Source organism: Kryptolebias marmoratus, linkage group LG24 (assembly GCF_001649575.2).
Source record: "Kryptolebias marmoratus isolate JLee-2015 linkage group LG24, ASM164957v2, whole genome shotgun sequence".
NCBI classification, from domain to species: domain Eukaryota; kingdom Metazoa; phylum Chordata; class Actinopteri; order Cyprinodontiformes; family Rivulidae; genus Kryptolebias; species Kryptolebias marmoratus.
The window spans coordinates 1,398,823-1,422,564 of NC_051453.1; the positions used below are offsets into that span (position 1 = coordinate 1,398,823).

The window sequence follows — 23,742 nt, forward strand, 5'->3', positions numbered from 1 at the left end:
TGATAACATACTTAATAAAAACTATAAATCGGTGTGTTTGTATGCCTAACAGTTACTTTTATTTCCTTTATCCATATAAACTTTGAACAGGAACATTCATTCTTTAAGAAAAAAAACGAACAAACAAACAAAAAAAACATTATGAATAACAAAAAAGTGGTAACAATCACACAAACCTTGCAGCTGGACTTTGTTTTCAGGGCTCTGGACGAGCACAGAGCTAACAGAGTCGAGGTTGTCATAGTTACTACACCCCAGTGGTCCAGTCCGGGTCTCTGTCACCTGAACAACAATAAAAAAATAATTTTGAAATTGTTCACTGTATCTGTGTTCAGAGAATAAAATTGTGCACAGCTATAAGCTAAATTGTTTTTTGGCCAGATGAGCCAAAGGAGATTTCTTTGTAAAATGTAAATGGTTTCTTCTGTTCTGTTAGAATAAAGTAGTTTTTTTTTTACATAATCAATTCTACTTGCGAATGTAAAAGGCATTTAAAATAGAGTAAGCTCATTTTGATTCTGCTAAATAGCTTTAAAGTACTTTGCTGCACTCATTTTCAGGCATGAATGTGCTTTTTTTTAGCCACTGATTGAAGAAATTTCAATTGACTTTTGCCACAAAGACACTTTTCCACTTCATTTGCAAAAAGAGATCTTTTTTCAGCGCTCCCCATTTTCTTACAGTGACAGAGTGAGGAGCACCTAATCAGATCCCATTTTTCTCTCTTTGTGGTTGTGAGATGCCATATTTTGTTCAGTAATTTGTCCTGGTCAGGCTTGTCAGAAGCCAGTTGGTGGAAAGTGACAGATGGATGAGGCGAAACAATGAGGGTCACTTGATCAGTAAGACCATCAGAAAGGAGTGAAGCTCTCAGGTACTCGTAAAAGACAGGTTGCTATGATGCAACAAACACAGCATGCTTAGTTTTAATAAAAATTCTAATTAAATATATATATATATATATATATATATATATACAAGAAACATGAAAAAAAATGAAATTCATCTGCAAACGGGAAAGATAAAATAATCATGGTTTTATGCAGCTCTTCAGCTAAAATATTTATACCACATTTTAAAACCCATGTTTTCATTATGAGAAATTGTAATGTTTTTATGAATGTGAGGAAATGAAATACAATGCTTGGATTCCAAACCATGTGAATATTGAATCCATAAAAGGAATTATTTGATATGCCATATGATATGCCATATGGCAAAACACTGACTGATGAGCAGAGCATTCAATTTCCGCTTTGCTTAGCAGCTGCTATTCACTGTTGATACATTCTGGTATATTACAAAATGCTTAATAGGACATTATTGGCCACCTGCATCTATGCACAGCACAATGGGAAGAATAGAAGCAAAGGCAAGAATTCTGCAGAAGATTTCTCTGTGCTTGGTGTTTTTCTCCATGCTGTAAACTTATTGTCTTGGGGCCAGAAGCTCAGTACTGTACTTTGTAATATGTATGCCCCACAACAGAAAACCACATGCACCTTATTTTTTACCATAGAGATATTCTTTTATATGAATTTCTCTCATCTTGATATGGTATGTGTGTCAGTGTGTCTGATTTTAATTCTCATTTTAAGCAATTCTGGGATTTAAATATGTTGCCAAGTCTGGCACTAAAAATGGCAAAAAGAACTAAATAAAAGAAGAAGAAGTTTCACTTTTAAAATAGTTTTTAAAATTAGCACCGAACAAAAGAAAAAATGCTAACTTGGCAAAATCAACATACATTAAACACATTACAAAGATATCTGTAACAAAAACACAGCCATCCTGTCAAATACTCACAACTCATATCAGAACTATTTATAACAATGATTATTACAAATAATTCATATATCAGTAAATACAATTAGAAATTATTTACAGTTCATAAATAATAAGGCAGTACAAGTTTAAGGCAGAAAATACTTTTTTTTTATCTCCCTAAAGTGACAAAACAGGATTGTAGGTCAATGTAGAAACAATGCTTTGTCTACAGTTCGGTAAAGAGAACAAAAGATTTACACAAGCAGGAATGATTTCTTTATTATTATTATTGTTTTTATTTTTAAGTTTAATTGTGTAACACAGTACAGTTATAATGACCAAATAGAAATAAAACTCCCAATTTATAATTGGTATCAAATCATTTGAATCATTTAACTCTTATATTCTCACTAAAAATTGGTGAGTTAATAAACTGGGGTATTTAGTTTTCAGATGAGGTTAATAAGAGGTGAGTGTAACTTTGCGTGACAGGTTTGGTTTGTGTCTCTTTCAGAAGCACTTTTGTGTTTTTAATGTCTGTATAGAGTAATTAAAATAGGACAATTCTAGCACATTTTTTTTTCTTGTCTTTAACCTCAATTTCATTCCCTTCATGCTCCTGTTTGGTCTCCACCATCACCAGCAAACTATGCGCCTCTTTCTCCATCCTCAACAGCTACTATACGTTTGTCTGACTGCAGAGGAAGCAGACAGTATGTATATGAGAGCTTAATTGCTAAAAATATGCTACTTTCTGCACTGGTGAGTGCAAAGATGTCTGGACAGTCATATCAAAGCAATCAATTAGTGGAGGCAAAGAGAAAATAAATGAAAAACAAAAAAAAAATAATAAATGTAACCTTTATCCCCATTAGCATCTCTGTGTCAATGTGTGGTTTAGTATACACATAATTTTGTGTTTGTTATGCAGTTATACCCTTATTTATTTTCTTCATTTAGGGGCATTGTGATGGTAATAAAAAATACAGTAATTATACTGGAATTATACTCAAAATGAACACTGCGACATAAAAGCTTTAAGTAATAGTTTAAACAAAAATCAATAGTGAAATATTCAGTATGCAAAAAATATATTGTTATTAAAAGAGCACAATAAATCCAATGATTGTGTAATATTGTTTCCTTGTTCAACTTTCTTATCACTGTGTTTAATCTGACAGGCAAATCTTTTTTTTTTTTGACTAAAAAAGGGGGTATCACAATCTAGCCTAAAAAATATTGTAAGGTGTGAGAAAAAATGTGCCTTCACTCTTGGAGTACAGGTTCAATCACAGACTCTGTGATGTGTCATTACTTCTTAAAGCTTGCCCTGATTTCTAAAGCACACCACAATAGTAGCATTCATTTACCCCAAACATAAGCTCCAATTTGCATGGAGGCAGCATGAAAGCATTTCCTCACTAGCCTTTTCTCATTCAATCTTTAACTTGTTAGATTTCAAATTTATGCAGAGAGGTGCAATCTGTTCAGCTACCGTGAGGGTCAACGCCTGTGGAAAGGATGCACAAGTGTGAATCTGTCGCTCCTTTGACTCACTTTCCATCAGTGATGAAGGTGAATCTATGCTCTACCTACTTCCCACCTGTCAGTCACACCAGATGACTGCCTTTTGACCATGAAAGAGCAACTCTCACATTTTCTCTTTCTGCCTGTATCGACAGAAAAAAAAAGCCCTAATTCTCAAGAAATGGAACAGACAAAAGCATTTGCTGCTACTCCTCCAATGTGCCTGTCTTTACTGCAATACTTATTTCACTCTGGACAAAGTGCAGTGAGACGCACAGGACTTCGATATAAATATAGGGAGTTTGATTCATTCACTGGTACAGCCGTTGATGTCACACAGCCAGGTCCCACTGTGTCCCTAGAGCTAGAAATGTGAGAGAAGAGGGTTGCCCTCCCCTCTGTCACCCTATTAACCCCATGCTACCTGAAGGTGACAACCGGAGGCAGTAACTTGTCACCAGCCGTGTTTCTCAGGACTCATTTATCTTCTCCTCACCATATGTGCTCATCACGGAGCTTCCTGCAGACTCAATGTGCTCGTGGCAGATGAATATCATATATCATCCCAAGCAGGTGAATAAAAGCACACCTCTCTATTTTTATTACAACTATAATTACATCTCAACAAGGAAATTTACCATGAAAATAGGACATCTAAGGTAATTTAAGGGTTAAAATGATGTAACCGACATTTCCAGATGAAAACATTTCACTTGTATAGATGATCACATAAACAGGTATATTTCTGAATGAACTGCAGTCCTTTAAACTTAGGGTGGGATATTGCAACACATCACTATTCAGTGAAGTCGTAAGGTGGCACTTTCAGGTAGGACTGAAATGAAAGTCATGTTTATTAATGATGTTCAATAAAAAACAGATGGCAATATGAAAAAAAAAGGATAGGAAAGATGGAGGGGAAGAACTGAGCTCTATCTGTAATCCTCTGCTCCTCTAGAGTTGACCCATTATAGTTCATGCTGTTCGGTCAAATGGTGGTAAGTATAAGTGTTATTTTATTTACTTATTTGTTTGTTGTTAGCATTGTGCTTCATTTATAAATATTTCATGGAAATTGGTTTTTAAATGTTAGAATAAATTTACTTGTGTCTGATGAAAATAAATGACATGGATAGAAATATATTCCAAGAAGAAAAAAAGTAACACATTTTCTATAGATTTGAAGAAAGATGAGTATATAAATTACGGAAGAAAAAGCTTAAACAATGATGTAATATTGCCATTTTTTACAGGTTTAAGCCATTTAAAGCTTTCATAACAATAATATGTGTAATATTCTTGACGAGTGAGCCACGATCGCAGTAGATAAGGCTGTTTAATGATTTGTGCGTTTTATTGAGTACCAAGAGTGAAGAAAAAGCAAACGCAGAGACATTACCTTGATGGCAATGGAAGCGATCTGGATGTGGTGCAGCTTGCGCAGAGTGCTCTCCCTGTCGATGAAGTAGGAGGCAGCCAGCTGGTGCAGAGCTTCCAGCGTCACAGTGGAGGAGTTCCCAGAGAAATCGCTCACTTCGGCTTTTTTACTCAACTTCCGTTTGTCCACAAATATTGTTAAGGCCTCTTCTCCTGCATTATGAAACAAGCAAAAAAATCACATGTTTCAATGGTGCTGTTACTTTTTGAGGCTGTCCACATTATCTGCTACATTAGGGTCTTTATATATTATATATAAATATATCCTTTTTTTCTGTCTTTCTCTTTTGTTGAAAAGTTAAACCAAATTGTTTATGAGCTTAATTTCTAGCAACTGAACTCTGTATGTTCTTCACTTGGGATTTGTGTTTCTTTTTGGTGCATCTCATTGCTGAACAAAGGTCATAATGTTTTAGGACTAATTTTGCTAATTAATCTTGCTGCCTTAATTTCAAAACCCCACAGCCCTCTTCTAGGTGACACAATTGTTCATAATTTCAGATGATTATGAGCACCAGGGCAGCTAGTGAAGGATAAAGACGCCTGTGAAGGATAAAGACACTTGACCACAATTAGGATAAGTCATGCCAGCCCGAATCAGAAGCCACCGATCACAGCAATCAGCTCTTCATACGTCTAAGGGCCATGGTGCAGCAGACTGTCTATGCTTTTAGAGTTCCAGAGACACTGCACATCATCTTTCTCATTGTAATGCAGCGTTAATGCTTCAGAGTCATTTTTCAGCTTGCTGCCTTTTTTACTTGGCCGCTGAAGGGCAAACTCCTAATATCGCAATCTATTTATTAATTTCATTAAGTCCATATGTTTCTGAACACAGAGGCAATCCATACAGGACCACAGAGACAGTTCACTGGCAAGGATCCAAGGCCAACTTCTCATTCCCCTCTCTGTATAGCACTAAGCACTGGCTGAGAGCCAGAGTTCAGGGCTGCATCAGCTCAGGAAGCTGGGTTGGTTGCATTATATGCAGCCACTCACAACAACAACCTTTTCAAAGCCCTCAGGTAGGTCTAAAGTAATTGACAAGTGTTGCCCTGTAAAAGCAAACCTCTTCATGACAGGCCTGGACCTCTCTGGTATCTTAAAGTTGTTTCTTTTTTTTTGTTTGTTTGTTTTCTTTTTTTTTTGTTATTTTCTTTTTTTTTAGAAAAGCCAGAAAGCCATTAGTGCTTGTCCATTCATCATACTCTGGGAAACTAAACTTCAGGTGAGTATGACTAAGAGTATGAGTGCTACGTTTACAGTGTCCAGCCTCTTATATGTAGTCTAATCAATGAGTGTGCTTTCTTGGCATTGAATTATGTTGTGATGTGTAATTCAATTAAGTGAACAGCGGTAATGTGCTACCTCCATCTGCTTTCCATATGGAACACCTGGAAAAGCAAATACTAACTGCTTTTATCCTTCTTTAAAAATGAATATCATTCTTCAATCACATTTTTAAAAGCTGACTAGTCTATATTTATCTTCATATTTTAGAATACTCCATTGTTGTGACGTTAACTAAAGTGGTTAAAATAAATTAATAATTCTCACAGAATTGAACCTAATTATCTCAGTAGCTGCAGCTGATAAAATCTGCCAGCATCAATTTTAATTCCACTCAGCAAAACTGATGGATGATCACTGAAAGTGTGAAGGCAGCTTCTGTCTATATTTGTCTGAAATCAAGAAACCATTGTTTCAAAAATCAATATTAAATGAATCTGTCACCACTGTGAACTGACTGCACATAAAGCTGGACATAAAAGACGAATGTGTGAGATTAAGTGAACACAAAACTGTGAATAAACTCCTTTTACATAGCCCCGGTTTCCCTTAAACGGTTTCAAAGAGCCTTACAATTTCTGCTCATCATCTACTATTTTACATTCAAGCACAGGCCTAAAATAATGGTAATAAAAGAGCCAGTCAGTCATCAGAAAAAAACATAGAACTCAGTTTCTAGTCAAAGGACAAATCTGTAGGTAAAGAAGAGCAGACAGAATTGGAAAAAAAAAACAAAACCTCCAGTCAAACTCTTGAAAACAAGACGTGTTTAATTCAGTCAGTGAATGCATCATCTAAACAATGCAATCAGCCGATGCTTTGCTTTACCTCCAAGTGTAGCTGACAACAGAAAGTGGGTTCCATACTTCCTGATCAGGTTGTCAGTAATCGCCTGGGTGGTAGGCCGGCGGCCCAGAAGTCGAATATTCCTGATGAATTCGGGGGTCAAAGGTAACTGAGACTCCAGAAAATCTCTCCTTTCCACTGCTAAGTTGTTCACCTTCCATCTCCCAAACTCTCTGTTAGGAATAAGCAAAAATAGACATAAACATAACTCACAACACATCTCAGTGTAATCTAGATTTATATGACTAAAATATACCTTTCTATAGGACCTCTTTTGATTTATTCATTTTATTTATTCACATAGGCACTGTTGATTTACTGTTTAAGATTTGAAAAATGACAAAAATAAAACATTCAAACTCAAAGCAAAAAAAAAAAAGTACAAAACAAAGACAAAAACGTAGGATATATATACTGTGTATGTGTATTTATATTACATATTTTAAAAATGCTGGCTTTCAGACACTTGTTTCTAGGAAATATGCCTGCTTTATGAAAACAACAGACATTGTATTTACTTATTGTTATTTCATCAACACAATAAACAGATGACTTTAATCATTATTTCAGCCCTGAAACAAGTTTGAGCCACTTTCTGGGGCAAATAGTCCATACCTATGTGTTTGAAAAGATTAGAAAGCTCTTGACAGAAAATTGGAAGTCGGTAAGAAGTCAGAGGAGAACAATGTGAAACCTGAAATGATTATTGTTAAACAGAATGGGAATGTGCTCCAACTGCACAGCTGACAGATGTGGAGCTTAATAACAAACAGAAGCATGCATCAATATGGATAAGCAGAAGGTGGTGGAGGAAAAAACATCCTCAGAGAGAATGCATGCCATACTTGAAGGGAGAAAACAAATAGAGACAATAATAATAATGCTAATCATCGTCGTCATTATCACGGAAAAATAGAAAGTTATTTTTGTTATTTTCTCATTTTCTGACATTTGCCGCTGATAACTGCTAAACTTGACCCTAACTGAGAGTGTCACTTTGATTTTGCTTTTGATCAAAATTATTAGAGGATCACTAATTAATTATACAGTTTTAATTTTAAGACAGAGCATTTATATGTGATCACATCTGACAAATAACAGCACATAGGAGCACTTTAGGATTTCAGTAATCTAATGTACTGACTGAAGACTGACTTTTTTCACAACTTTTGCCATTTTTGTAAAAACAAAACAAAACAAAGAACAACAAAAAACCAACATACTGTATATGAGAGAAAAAAAAATAAAACTGCAATCAACGTCAGGGCAAAAGTCAAGGGAAAAAAGGGCATTTCTTCAATCAATAAAGACCTTGCAGGCATGTTCCAAGAGTTTGTGTGCAACAGTTGCCCAAGGCACAGCTCCTCAACCTGATCCTGGTTTTGGCAATGATTTAACTCATTTTAAAGTTATTCAAGCAGAAAAAAATTCTAGGTGTTTATTCAAAGATTTTCATGTAAAGTATCCTCTGCTGAACGATTTAGTGTAACCCTTCATTCCCAGTGACACACTCAGCTTAGCAGAGAGAGAGCTCTCTGTGAATTTAAATCAGCTTTTTATGTGCTTTGTTTGCCTGACATTAACCAAAACAGGGCAAAATTTAGTTTGAAAATATTGCCTTTTGTGAGGAAAAGCGAGCAAGGCCTTCATTTAAAATTCAAATTGTCAAACAACAAATTTATGTTTTCGAAAACAAATTAAACATATTCATTCTTTGTTTTGATTAAGTACAAAACTAATCAAAATTGAGGTTGGGATCTGAAACAGTACTTTTCTGTGTTAGCTCAGTCAATATTGTTTCTATTATAACTGAAAAAAGAATACAGCATTAGCCCCGTAATCATCTATATATAAACTGTCATCATGAGTAACATTGATATGAAGAAACAACTTATTGTATCATCTGTTCCTGAGATGAATCTGTAAAATTCTAAATAAGCTTTAAACACATAAATAACCTAAAGCAGAGTTAAGATTAGAACAACTGCTGAAGTTTCTTGAAGTTAAACTCTGAGGTCCAGCATTAGGTTCTAAAAGGCCAAGCATCTTTTATCAACCTATAGAGGACATGGACACCAGAAGGCTAACTACATCCATATAATAACCTTTCAGTCTCTCTACCTTTTTTATCTTTCCATAATAATTTATGCACACAAGCTGAAATGACATAATTACACTCAGCCAAGATCCCAGCTGTGTCACTTTGTTTAACTTGGTACCTCGCAAATCAAGTTGTGTTTCCATTAATGCTTAATTTTATTATTAGTAGTAGTAATTACTATGTCCTACATGTCAAGTTTTTTTTTGTTTTTTTTTTAGAAAAAAATGTTCTCAAAACAAGCAGCAATCCTTCAAAACTTATTTTATTTGCCTCAGGCTTTACCATAAAGGATATTCTTCTGAGTGAGCCTTTCGAAGAATAATGTGTTTTTGTAAGCAAGTTAGTGTAATTGAGGTTAAAGTAACTTCAGCATTTGTGTTGTTCCTTTTTATATTTAAAGTGGTGAAAAGATGAATTACCAAATGAGCTTACAATAGGAATACAAATATGCTGTAACCTTTGGAAGAAGATTTGAAAGTGGCTATTTCCAAGGCATTGAATAAACTTGATATTTGTTGCTTTAAGCCAACATGTGAGAGGCAGCTTAAAAAGTTGCAAATAAAATTGAAATGTTCCCCTGACAGTAGGGCAAATACAATCTGCCTTGCAAGTCTGTGAGATACAATCTGAAAAGACTGCTTGTCAAGTATTGTTTCCAAAGTTATTTTCAGTTGCAGTTGTTGCTACGGAAACACCACTGTCTAATATGGCAGGCTGCATTTGCACAGCGTCCATTTACCTCTGCCTACATTTTTTACAACTTTGGCTAAAAAATATATGAACAAACAAACAAAAAACTCAACAAAACAAACACACAAAGAATAAAAAATAAACAGCTGTGCAACTGAGGTCAGCTTATAAAAATATATGACTTCTTTATAGGAACTAGTTTTACAGTTTATTTGAATTACACAGCAGTAGTTTACCAGCAAAGACTAAAAGGAAACAAAACTGGATGAGAAGCAGATTTAAAAATGTATAAGTATGTCTAGAATGATAGACAGCCTCAAACACAGTTTCCGGGTCTCGGGGAGCTGATGTCCATCTCCAGCCATCACTGTGCGAGAGGCGTGGGACACCCTGGACAGGTAACAAGTCCATCACAGGGACACACAGAGACAAATGAGACAAACAACCATTCACACTCTCAGTCAAACCTGGGGACATTTTTAGAGTTACCAATGAACCTAACATGCATGTTTTTGGTCTGTGGGAGGAAACTGGAGTACCAGGAGGAAACCTACGTATTCACAGGGAGAACATGCAAACTCCACACAGAAAGTTGGGAAGAGAACCTGCAGCCTCTAACCAAAGCTCTAACCACTACACCACTGTGCCATATATATAGTAGTAGTAGTAGTAGTAGTAGTATAGTAGGAGTATATTGGTAGTAGTGGTAGTAATAAAAGTAGTGTTTTGCATTCAGTTGTTTATTCATTTTTTATGTCCTCATAAAATAACAAAAAACCCCAAATAAAACAAATAATGTATTTCGAAGAGCTACAGCTTGACCCTCTGTGGACATCATATTTCTTTTTTTTTGCATATTTTTCAGAACTTACTGTGCAACTAGAAATAAACATTTAGTGAATTTATGTGAACTCTATCGTCCAATCAGTCAAATGTTTCACCTCTCTGTTGTCAGAGTAAAAGCTTGACTACTGTAATCAGAATGAGTTGAGCAACCTTAGCTGCAGATGATGGATGGAGGGAGTGTGGCCTTTTGAAAGGGTATATATCACATTAAACCAGGAGTAATGAGGAAAGCTCGAACACGCAGATGTTTAAATGATACAATGTGTAAATCACCCTGAGCTCAAACTGCAGCAAACAAAAACAGGAAAGAGCAAGTAGCAACCATTTGACTCGTATTTATTTTCATTTTCTGTTATATAATCACAAAGCAAGTGCCTGATTCACACAATAGGCAGGGGCTGAAAGGTGTGTGGGAAGGAAACATAATGATGTTAAATGGATACGTGGTACCAGTTGACCTTTTTGCTGACACTGTAGTATTCAGACAAAACCTTTGACGAATTTCTTCCTGAGATATATCTATTGTAGCTATAAATCTTCTCCTAATTTTATGCTACACAAATAAATGACCTCTTCAAATGGGACACCATGTCTCTTGAGTTCCACTTTGCAGCATGAAAGCACAAGTTTAAAGCCGCAGCACATTCGCTGAGAAAGGAAGCAATACACCGGGAGGGAGGACCAGGTACGGAAAGTGTATTCGCAAATCCCTGCCGTCGTTCGTTTCTTCAGTTATCACTGACGGTGATAAGCTAGCCCTGTCTTATCTTAAAACCCCGATAGGCCAAATGGTTCATCCTGCAGGAAGAGGATGAAATGAAATGGGTTTCACCACAGAGATGATTTTAGGGTCTGCAATCCTTCCTACAACCAGCTAAGTCATTATTATTATCAAGTTCATTGCTTCTTTTTGCAGTGCTACATCAGTTTCACAAGTTTAATTCTCATGGCGCTATCAGAGCAGAGTTGTTGATTTTTTTTTTTTTTTTAAGTTAAAAAGAAACCCTGTTTTAAAACTGGTTCACATCTGCTCATGCAGTTCTGGAAGAATAAACAAATATGGTAAGACAGAATGCAGCATTCAACTTTTGAATAAGTTGGGAAGCAGTGAGGCTGTTTTCCAGCCCACCCAGCAGGTCACTTATCAAAGATCAGACAAACCTTTAAATAACTCAGAGCCACAGAGGTTAACTTGTTGATCAAATAAGTACAAATAAAAATATATATATATAATATAGAAGAGTTCACGTATCTGGAGGTCATGTTTCTGAGTGATGGTAGCGCAGAGCAGGAGATGAATCAACAAATCAGGGCCTTGTGTGCCGTAATGAGGGCGTTGCTCTGCTGTGTCATGGCAGAATAAGGGCCGAGCCTAAAGGCAAAGCTTTTGATTTACTGGTCTGTGTTCCAGCCCTCACCTATGGTTATGAGGTGTGGATCATGACTCCTTCTTATTTTATTTTACACTTAATAAAATGTGAAATGAAAATGTGATAAAAAATAAATAAATAATAATAATAAAATGGTTAGGTTATCTGAATGCAAAATGCTGTGAATAATACCAAACCTATGTCCAGCCTCCTGTCGGTTCAGTGGGTATGGCAGCTTTTACTTGGCAATATTCCCCTGGAACAGGTGGCTCCAGCGGAAGGCCCACATTGTGTTTGTGTTTGAAGCCATAGGATGCTCTTCAGTGAATCCAGAAAAAAACACAAACTCCAACATACAAAAATATCCATAAAAACACAAACCTGCTTTCCATTTCATCAGAGATCTGGTGATTTATTTATATATTTATTTTCATATTCAATAACAAAGATAAAAAACAAACTAGTAATTTAAGTGGTGGCATGACGTGGTGTGAATTCATTACTCCATCACAGCTGAGGTAGCTCGAAGAACTGATTCTGGTAATTCATCTTCTCCTGTCCTTGAGCATTATTAGGATTTAGGAGAGATCTGAGCTGCACATGAGGAACACCAAGCCAGAAAATAATGTTGTCACTTTCAATCCCCTCTGCCCTCTGGTCTGGAAAAAGTGAAGTGACTTTAACCAAATTTAACCAGTCAAAACTAATCATTTGTAGTTATTGCAAAAGTGACAAATATAAACCATACTGTTAGCATGCATTGATGTTCGAATGATGCAGCTTAAAGTTCATCAGTCATGTGTTAGTTTGACTAAAGAAACCTAAAATAATACATTTTATAGAGGATTTTTAATTGAGTCATGTCATTTAAAGGTGATAGTTGAGCAGCTCCTTCAGGCTTTATACAAAATGGAGATAATAAAGGAGAACACTGACATGCTCACTGTACTGATATGACTAATTTAACTAAATGTTCATCACATCCCCCAATTAGGAATTTTATTATTTATTCATTAATTTGCAGTACACACAACTATAGCTATGGCTGATAGAAGTAACCAAAGCTCACTTTTGTCCTCTACATTAATAAAAAAACATAAATAAATTGTGAAGGAATAATCTTTTTTCAAGTTTGTTGAACAACATATTTTGTAAAACATCTAAATTAAGGATAAATTATCAATTTCAGTTGCCTGCAGTAATAAATGTAATATAAGTAGAGGATACAAATTTAATAGAGCTGATTCTGAATAAAACATTTTATATGTCCTTTGATCTCTGAAAACATTACGTTTTTTAGGACAATCTGTGTTTTTAATGTATTCAATTACAGCTGAGAAAATTGGCCTTGAGATGAAGGAACACTGTTTATAAGAGAGCCTTTTCAGTACAGGGGACAACTTTCAGTTATCTGAGGGGACTTCAGGACAGCAGATGTGATGCAGAATGAATAAAATAAATAAATAATGCAGTGCTGAGATGTCAAGAAGCACTGCTAAGGAAGTATGTTTTAAAAGTCTCACCTGAACGCTGTTCAGAGCGTGTGTGAACTCCCCTGTGGCTCAGTTGTTCCTTATATTAGAAGTGACTCACATCAAACATAAACTTGCTTTCTTTTGATCAAGTCAACTTCTGAAGGTCTTGTATGTGCTTCATTTTTTTTAATAAATCAGTTCCATATAATTATTATAGTCCTGCTGTTATAGTTCATAATTTTATTGATGTACAGGTAATTCATCTGGAGACAGGACACAGAAAGATAATTAATATCGGGAGGTGAATCAAAGTTTGTCTTTGACAAGCCTAGACTAATTATTTCTAGCTCAAACTCATTACAATACATGTAAGTGTCCTTGTTGAGAAGACCTTTGGCTAATTTTAGCTTTTCTTGAACAATAGCTAATGGGCTAATAGAGTACTTTCACTTAATATGTACCTAAAAAGTGGATGTTTTTGCAGCAGAGAAAGGGGAAGAAAATATATTTCTGAAGGAATTGTAAACTACTCAACTCTGAGCTGCACAGAAACGGGAATGTGTTTGGTTCTGCAACAATACCATACAACAAGAAATATTTAAAGGTTTGCAGCCAAAACAAAATAAGTGCATCCAACTATTACTCTGACATTTGGAACAAAATTGCACAGTTCATTCTCTTATTCCATTTAACCACAATTAAACTCTGAAAACAAATATAAAAGTTGGATTACCAAGCAACCATGTAGGAGCAATATGAGGCCAGTGTGATCGTGAGTTGTACAAAAACATCTTGGGTAATGTGCTGCAGAGAGGTTGCAATCAGCAGTTCCTGATAGAAAATAAATCCTACCAAGTATTTTGAAAGCAAACATCTGGGCAAAGAAATGACCAGAAAGCACAAACTAGATAAGACATATGTGGTGTGTAAAACCTGCCTCACAAAATCTTTATACGTGAGTGATAAAACTTGTGTTATACTGTCTTCAACCTGACCTAACCTCTGTAATCTCAAGGAACACAAAAAGTCTGACCTGTCAGCCAAGAATTTACCAGCTATAGTCAACTTTGCCCTCTAACGTAGAAAGAAGACGGTCACCACACATGAAGCATTTTTAATACCTCTGCTTATAGAAAACAGACAAGGTCTTCTATAACACATTAAAAGATGACAGCAAACTTTACACTTCAGAAAGTGCTATGCTTGTATAGAAGATGCCAATAAAAAGAACCAATCTCATCATGTGTCCATATGTGATCCTGTGGCAACTCTCCCATATAATACACATTACTGAGGTGGGTCCGTCACACATTCTTACACAAAAAAGATGCAGCTTTTCTTTTTTTTTTTTAATTAAAGGCAGTTCTTTGATGATTAGTTTCCCCTCGCAAGTTAAGATCAAGCTGAACTCCCTTTTGAAAGAAGAAAATGCAGACTGACTTGTCACTTGTGCTCCTGAAAATGTGTGTCTGCAGTAATCTGAGACCGTTAGACGTTAGGACGTATCGAACCTTAAAAAGGTGAATCATTACTACATAAAACAGCAAGGCCAACAAAGACTCACACCTCTAACTTTTTTTGTCTTTTTGCTGAGCTTTTTTTTATTCTGCTGACTATTGTTGGATGTTGAATCTTAATATGCTTCAGTACTAAATACATTTGGAGCAACAGGAGTCGACAAGCATTACTTTGGTGTTTAGTCCTTTAATCATTTTGTTCTTGAAATATTTCATCGAAATGTTTTAAATTGTAAAAGTTTCTAAAACTTCATTTTGTGGTTGTACACTATAATTAACCTAAACTTGAAATATAACTTATATTATTACAATACCTTAAAACAATATTTTACAAACCTAAACTGAACTTGCTGTAAGTGATTGTATTAAAGCTAAACTAAAATAAATAAATAAAACCTTAAAAGCAAACATCAGTATTAGAAAGATGTGCTTGCTGCTCAGATACCAGTTTAGTTTTCCTTTAAGACTGGCACTCAGACACTGGTGTGCTATTTAAAAGCCAGACAGAACAGGTAATGTTGGCACAGAGCATCACTCTCCCTTGAGAACCTTTCAACCTGTTTTTTTTTTTATAAAAAAATCTGCCGAATTTACTTGTGAGCCAGATCCAGGAGTGAGCAACCAAAATTATTACCACATTTCACCCTCCCCGGCACTAAAAGAAGGCTATTATTTGCCAAAACAGAAACAATCCCACAGCTGTCTGTATTGGTTTGTGAGATTGAATGGGACTGAATCCAACTGAATTCAATTTGGGGAGATTTACAGGCTATTTACTTTTTAGGTTAGTTTTTCCTTTTAATATCAACACTATTAATCAGTGCCGCATTGTGGTAATCTAGAAGGCTTCAAACACAACCTTGCAGCTGACAGAAGCCTCTCAGGGGATTCTGTGATAATGCAGAGTAATAAGTACTAAGAGCTCACTAATCACTTGGCCACATGATAAGACTATTAATCTTGCCGCCCATGCAGCTCAGCTCCAATGGACCACTGCCATTTGCTAGAGAAGGAAATATTAAAAAGCTCTAACACGGCTACTGATCACAGAAGCTATAAAACATCCTTGCAATGATCCATAGATGTCAAGAACCCTGTCTATCCATTTCCACAAACTCAGACAACATCCTCCTTAGTGACAATGGAAATGATTCATGACACAATCTTCACTAATATGCTTGTGTTCCGATACCTTAGACTGTGTTGCTGTCATGACAAATCTTTTCTTTTACAGCACTAATCAACACATGCCATTTGACCACATGATCAGGTGAATCCAGAGGCTTCAGGGCAGAGCAGAAAGTGATATACAGCCAGCTGATAGCAACATACATGCATGTAATACACTACAGTTCTGTCTGGGTACGCCAGATTGTGTGAACCTTTTGTGCATGACAACACAGGCCAAATAATTCAGTCTGCCAACCATTCAAGCAAGAAAAGCCTCTTGAAGAAATCATGTATGAATGGAGAAAAAAAAAAGATATTGTTAGAGGAAACAAAACAAAAAAAACTTTTCAAAACAGAGTGGAAAAACTAAAGTAAAAAGCTTTGAGGCAAATAAAAAAAAGAGAGAAGCAACACATGTTGAACATGCCTGTCTGTACTTTAGTTTTTACTTGTTGTCAGATACACAGACATACAGAATGTTTGAGGCTAATTCAGCTATTAATTCAATAATCACAGCTGAAAGTACACTTTTCAAATTGAAAACCTCTCAACTTACAGTATGTATTTACCTCGATGGAACTGAAACTTCTTTACAGTTCTTCAATAGAAAGACGATAAGAACTTTTGTCTGGCATTAAGGTTGAGGGGGATTCTATTTATTTATATAAAAACGTGTCCATACATCTACATTGTGATTTTATTCATTTATCATACCCACTTCATCCTGTTCAGGATTGTAAGGGGGTCATGGCAACAATCTGTTCGAGAGTCCACCCTGGACAGATTGCCAGTCTACCAAAGAGCCTTTCCCTTTATCACACATCTCTAAATGTACATCAGTGAACTGATAATTAACATGTGGTGAGTACAGAAAATATGCAGTTTTATAGAAAACATAAAAAAACCCACTTAATATAAAATAACATATATATGAAAATATTCACATGGATTATTTGCTCAAGGACTTGCATAAAAAGTTATCTATGGCATTAACAGAAAGGAAACTAGAGCGATACTAACTGCATAAATTCAGGCTAGAATTGGATATATCTGAGGTCCACTGCCCTTCAGCAGCAGTGGATCCGAACAGTTAAACAGAAACTAAGGTAACTGCACTCAAAATAATAGTCTGACATTCTAGGCAATCGCCCACACTTCCCATTATTGTGAAGAAGTGTAAAATTATGCAAAATATTTTAACTTAACAGTGTGTGTCACACCATTTTTTTCTTTTAACTGTTCAAAATGCATGAATAAAAAGATACCGTCAATAAATAAAAAAATATTATGACTGTTTTATACAAGCAGCTGTTTCAGAATCAGAAAAATACTTTAATAATCCCAAAGGGAAATTAGGTTTGATATAGTTGCTCCAGCAAAAGAAAAAAAAAAGAAAAATTATATTAGCTGTACAAAAACAGCACTTTTAAAATAGGTCATACAGTAAAAATAATAATTTAAAAAAAGTTTAATTGAAGAATAAACCCAAAGTGCAAGGTTTCACCATGCAAAGTATATATATGAATGATGTATTTGCAAGTGTGTATATATATATATATATATATATATATATATATATATATATATATATATACGTATCTAAACAGGTGGAGTCTGTTAATGAACATAGAACATAGATTTGTGCCCAGTCAGAATGATATTGGATGGACTGAAGGCATTGTCCATCTGTCTGTCAAGACTTGCTAGTGATTAAAATAAAACACGTAATTTTAAGTAAGCATATTGTAAATATATAAACACAAAGGTACACTGATCTGATTTGCACACTGCTGAATTATCAAAGTACAACTTCAGTGATGGTTTGATGCAAATGTGGGAGATTTGCTAAGTGCATAATGGAAGTGGAGTGATGATTTGGAAGTGTAAATACAGTGAAAAGTGCCTCATCATCCCACACTCATAACTCACCTGTAGATCTTGTATCTGGTGGAGAAGCCCTGCCGATTCTTCTCCACAAAGTCAATGTACTCTGGAGAGTGGTGGAAGGGTCCTTTATCTGAAAGGAGCCAGTCCAGAGGTCCCCCAGGTTTGTCATTAGGGAGGCTGGATGCCACTGCTGTTGCTGTTACACCAGATCGTAAACACACCCAGCAATGAAGGCTGAGGCTGATGATGCCCCATAGAGCCATCAGCGATGGAGAGGGGGAGGGATAGAGGGCAGTGGTGGTGGTGGGGGCCGTTCAGCAGACAAATACACTGGTCATTAGCTGGCTCCTCCACTGGGATAACAGGGGGACCTTCATCACCTCAATGGCCCCCAAACACCTGAAAAAGACACAGCATTAAGGATAAAAGAAACACACCTACATTTACTGAGGAAAACACAGAAAAGAAAACCTGACAATATTTCAACAGCTTTATGAGACATAAAGAATCAGAAAAAAAAACAATGGAATAAATAAAACAGAAGCAAAAACTGATGACAGGTCACAGCAGTGTTGTGTGGGTGAAATGAACCTTAAACAGGTTTTGTTTTTGGGTGTGAAATAAGAGTATTTAACAAAGAAAATTGAGTTCAGATCAATTTTTCGATAATTATTGGTTCCAATCAGTTAGGTTTAAAGAGCACCCTTAATTTCCGTATATGGAAACACTTAAGGCTGAAATAGAATGACAGTAATTAGCAAGAATATGATGAATTCCATACTAATTGTTTTTTAGTTTTGTTTTTGTTTGTTTTGTTTAATGATACCATCTATCATTTTATTCAAAGTAAACTTAACCAAACCAAACAGTTGATCGGTATATTATCACATAAAGTGTTGTACCCAGCTACTCCACATATGCGTTGCATTGACCATTTCTGACTAACAAATAAAACAAAAACATTAATTTCATGTAAAAATAAATTTAAAAAAAATCACAGCATGTTGAAGTAAAAGACAATACAATGTATTGTGATCCACCTTTTTCTGACAAAGTAAAGCCCTTATAACTAAAATTAATTACTCATGACATTCATTACTTCTGGTGAAGATTTTAATTCAGAAGTCAAAAAAATGTAGACATTTGAACTCTGATATGACAGTTACAGTATTTTATGGAAATGTTTATGAACATTTTCTTTGGAAGAAAAGGTTCTAAGTGAAAGAAGTTCTGATTTCAATGGTCATCCCCCCAGGATGAATAATTACTGTTATCATTCAGTACTTGACTATAAAACTACATCACATCTAATTAGACCAGTGCTTACATGCAGATTGTCACACCACTACCCATGTATACTACTCAGACTATATTTGTTCAGACTCTTTTCAGAGCTAAGGTTAGCCTCTACTTTCTTTTCGAGAGCTGTCAGTCAACTCGTGGGTGTTTGTGTATGTGTTGGGCTGCTGTGAGTCCCATTACAGTATTCTGATGACAATCTGTCAAGTTAACTCAGCCATGTGACTGCATGTGGGTGCAGCGGATTTGAAAAATCACTACACTCACAAGACAGTCGACAGCACGGGCACAATGTACAACAGCTGGTGAATCGAGGGAACAACAACAGGTTTAAAATGTTATATCACAGAACATTATCTGTTCATTCACTGACAGAGACAGGCATGGGGTTAATTATTGAAAGTTAAGCATGCAGGAGAACTTTAATTTAGTAGTTTTAATGAGATGAGATCAGCTAGCAATTTGGAAATTGATTTCAGTCTGACACAGCTCCCCAGACTCAGTTTGTCAGATCCCAGTTGGTGTGTGTGTGCGAAAAAGTGCGTGTGTAGTTTTGCACATCTGTGAATTTCAACATAATCTACCATTATGCACTAATGTGCTATTAATTAAAAGATAGCAGAGTGAAATGTCCTTCATGACATTTTTCTTTAAATCACACCTTTCAACTAAGGTACATCTAGTTTTAAAAGACAAACCTCTTCATATTTCTTTTTTTTCACCAGGGCAAGACTTAAATTAAATCCTTATGGGCACGTCTAAATTAAGTTACACGTCTTAAATTGTAAGTAATAATCTTAGCTGCTCAGGCATTTTATATAACATTTTTCATTCTGCTGTTTTTACAGTACACTGCCAATATTTGACAAACTAATCTCTACTTTTAGACTCAGTTATTTTTTCAAGTCTTGTGTGAAACCGAGTCCTAAGGAAAGCAGAAACTCAAATTTTAGAGCAGTGAAACTCAGATTCTGCAGTCAGTCACATCAGCAATATGTCTGTCTGTATGTATGTCTGTCTTTCTACTTGATTTGGATAAAACTGTGAAATGCAATGCAATGGAGCTCTTTTCAGTTGACAGAGAATTATTCATAAAAGTGAGGAGATATGTGACAGTTTGTGGTTTTGTACTGTTACTATACAGAAATATGGTGCACTCATTCGATTCCTCTTTAGTTTAGTTACTCCACTTGCCCTGGTTGCAAATGTGAATTCATGTTGAAAATATTCTCACAGTGAACAACCAGCAGAGATTTAAAAGGCAATGCTAACTCATTCAGCCTGACTCAAGTCTCCAAAGTGCACTTTGCAGTTTGACCATGTGAAATTTAAACTTAAGTCTAATGAATAACTTGAGGTATAATACTGGACAGAAATGTGGTGCAATTATGCACATCATCTCCAGTTGCCTTTTACATTGTTTACTGTGGATGCAGTGAGACATAAGAGTGAGTACTTCAGCAGTTGTTCATATTCCAGTGGTACTGAATAGTTTATCTGCACTGAGACAGAGAGCACTCTGTCTTCCCAGCATTTCTGTTATCTTTTGCCATTCTCTTTGTGTGAGCTCAAGCATTTTACTCTTTTGTCTACATCCCTGTTTCTTCAGCTGCTAAGGGCCACAAAGTGAACAGATACACTTTATGCAGTTTGACAAAATATGACAGTTATAGGCGATGATCTTACAGTACTAGCTTTAAGGCTATGTAAGGAAAAAATGGTCTTGAGTTTATGCTTGAGTGAAATTAGACACACGATCAGCCACATATGCTTTGTTGACTGTACACGTTCGCAGGTGGAAACCTTTCTTGTTTTGCTTTGTGCATGTTGTGTACTGAGAGTGACCTTGCACAAGGGGGAGTGTGTGGCATGTTAAGATCAAAATAGAGCACAGAGGTCAAATTAGAAAGCTCTTTAATCCTATCATTCCACAGGCAGCCATCCAAACGCTGATGCAGGAGAACACTGGCACTTCTGTTCGCTGCATGGCCTTCTTTCTCCTTTTCATATTCTCAGTGTATTTACTGTTATCTCTTCCTCCTTAAACAACCCACGCTCCTCCTCTGCATTCTCAAATACCTCTAAAACCCAATTTTGTGTCACATCTTGCATAATTTACACACTTTCTGTGACAGTTCTTCCAGTAAACATTTCATGCTGTCAGACTGGTCTGTGCATGTCCTATTATTCACGTTTTCACCCAAATAAAGTAATTTACTGAGCCTTTATCAGCTCACAGCGAGGCATCAGTCGTATGTCTTTAAATTTTGTGATACCATTATGTCACATTTGCAACCTTATGCAAAAAACTGCTTTGCACCAAACAATGTTAAAATGCTCCTTGAGGCAGGAAATCCCATAACCTAGAAATAACATTTCAAAGGTTGGTCTATAGAACAGGAAGGAATTTCCATTTGAAGGGAGCAGAGCAAGCACAAGGGTTCCTGTAGATCCACTCAAATATGATTTTGCACAACCTGTGCCAGTGATAGCCCAAGGCTGGTTGGAAATACTGTATAAAATGAAAGCTCTTTTTTGTCAGTGCAAGGTCCTCTCAGTGGAGTTGTGATAACATCACAAATGAAGAGAAAAAAGATTTTCCAAAGATGAATGTAACAAAGATTTTCATCCACTAAGACAAAAGCAGATGCAAAGAATATCATTAGAAAACAAGGCATGATGTTGTATAAAATATGTTTAAACAATCAGTGTCTGCTATTTTCCTATGTATTTAAAGTCTTCTTGAAAGCTGTTAACACACACTATCAGAAATATTTTCAGAGGAGAAAAGTAATCACAATTTTAATTTTAGAAATGAATCTGTTTAAATAATGTGTTTTTCCAGCTCTGAAAACAACTTCTTTGTGGCCCTCAAGGCTTTGAGCCACTCTTTGGCCAAATTGACAGGCAGCATGTACACCTATACACAAACCCTTCGGCCTTGTCATTTGACAGACAATTGTTTTTCATATGTAAAAAAAAAGCCCTAGCACATTTGCACTGGAAACAAATGTTCTTTGGAGAAGCAAGGAAGCACAGAGATTGCAATTTATCTTTGAAATGACACCTATGACAAGGTCTTGTTTATTTCTGCAGGGAAGAAAGATCCATTTGGACGTCTTTCTTGTTCCGACAGTTCAATAGTGAGAGGGGGTGTTAAACAAATGGCCATTCAAGTGAAGCACAACAAACAGTGGATCAGACTCTATGACCCTTTTACGCCCACTGCCCATCATTATGAAAGGTTATAATCAGTTTGCATGGCTAAACATCTAATATTCCAACAACAAAGTTATTTAACAAGCCATCTGTGATGATTCCCATTATATGCAAGCTTTAATGTTTTGTCATCACTTGACCTAAAAGCCCAGTAGATCAATGGCCGATCAAAGAGCCCCTGTTGTTAAATTGTTTTTCAGGCTATCCATATAATGACTTTGATATTGCTTCATGATGTATATTTGAAAGCTGTTTCTAAGAACAGTTTTCTGTCCATTTATTTAAAGCTTTGATTTGGCACCAGCATATTCCAAAACATTTAAAGGGAATTTTATTATAGTAACTTCCAACATTCTTTGCCTGTTTCAAACTTTATTTACCTCAGGGCTTTTTCATATAAGAACATTATCTTTGTGAAACAATATTTTTCTTGTAAACTGCACAATTTCTAAAAATGATTTTATCCTTACAGAAAAAAACCCACTGTAGTAACTATATCAAGCTGGTATAGTTTGTATGGTTCTTGGGAGTCGGTGGGGGGGGGCATGGAATAACAACTTTCAAACATATTTTGTTCATGCAGTTACTTTACAAATTGTACTTTTGCTGCAAACGTATGTGGGATGAAATTGTATGTCAAAGGACATGGCATGCTGAACAAACTGTAGCCATCAAAACACAGTTTCAGACTGAAGAACAGCAAAAAATCAAACATGGCCAGAAATGAGTCCTATCTAAAAAAAAAAAAAAGTCTTACTTCAGGCAAAATGTTTTAAAAGAAAGTCAATAAAGTGATGAGACGTTGAGCCAAAGGCATTTTTTCATTACAAGCACTACTGGTTGTTACACAAAGGCTTGACGTGCACAGCATGAGGCTGGCATGTCCTCCAGCTATTTGAAACATCTGTGTGAAAATCACTGTCTTTGTTGTAACATTTTTACCCTCAATGATCAAGACAGATGGTAAAAAAAATACTGTCCTAAAACTGCAATTGAGTTCCTATAATTCAGTATCCAGGGAAGAAAAACATTTCTGCAAACTCCTATTTCTATGAAGTAAAAAACAAACAAACAAAAAATACAAATCTAAAAATGCTTGTTTTGAAAACATTCGATTGATTCACAGAGTGCCTGGGCTCAATTAACAAAATTGCCTGAGTCAAGTTATTATCTTCATTGATTTTGACAAAGTGAACATCCTAAACACATTTTTGATGGGGCTTTTTTACTTATCAGCTAGGTTTGTGTGATAAATAGATTTAGGTCTTCACTAAATTTTGAAGCAAGTCTTTTTCTGAAGC

The 23,742-nt window shown here is 35.8% G+C and overlaps 1 protein-coding gene across 1 annotated transcript in view; it reads right to left on the bottom strand.

The window, feature by feature from the left end:
- Positions 1–23,742, bottom strand: part of brinp3a.2 (bone morphogenetic protein/retinoic acid inducible neural-specific 3a, tandem duplicate 2) — a 42,198-nt gene that overhangs the window by 11,856 nt on the left and 6,600 nt on the right. Inside the window, exons 2-5 of the mRNA XM_017429090.3 lie at positions 17,966–18,322; positions 6,850–7,040; positions 4,694–4,884; positions 177–282 (exon numbers count right to left, since the gene is read on the bottom strand). Coding sequence (XP_017284579.1) covers positions 177–282; positions 4,694–4,884; positions 6,850–7,040; positions 17,966–18,186 — 709 coding nt within the window. The 5' untranslated portion in view covers positions 18,187–18,322. The remainder of the gene's footprint in view (positions 1–176; positions 283–4,693; positions 4,885–6,849; positions 7,041–17,965; positions 18,323–23,742) is intronic.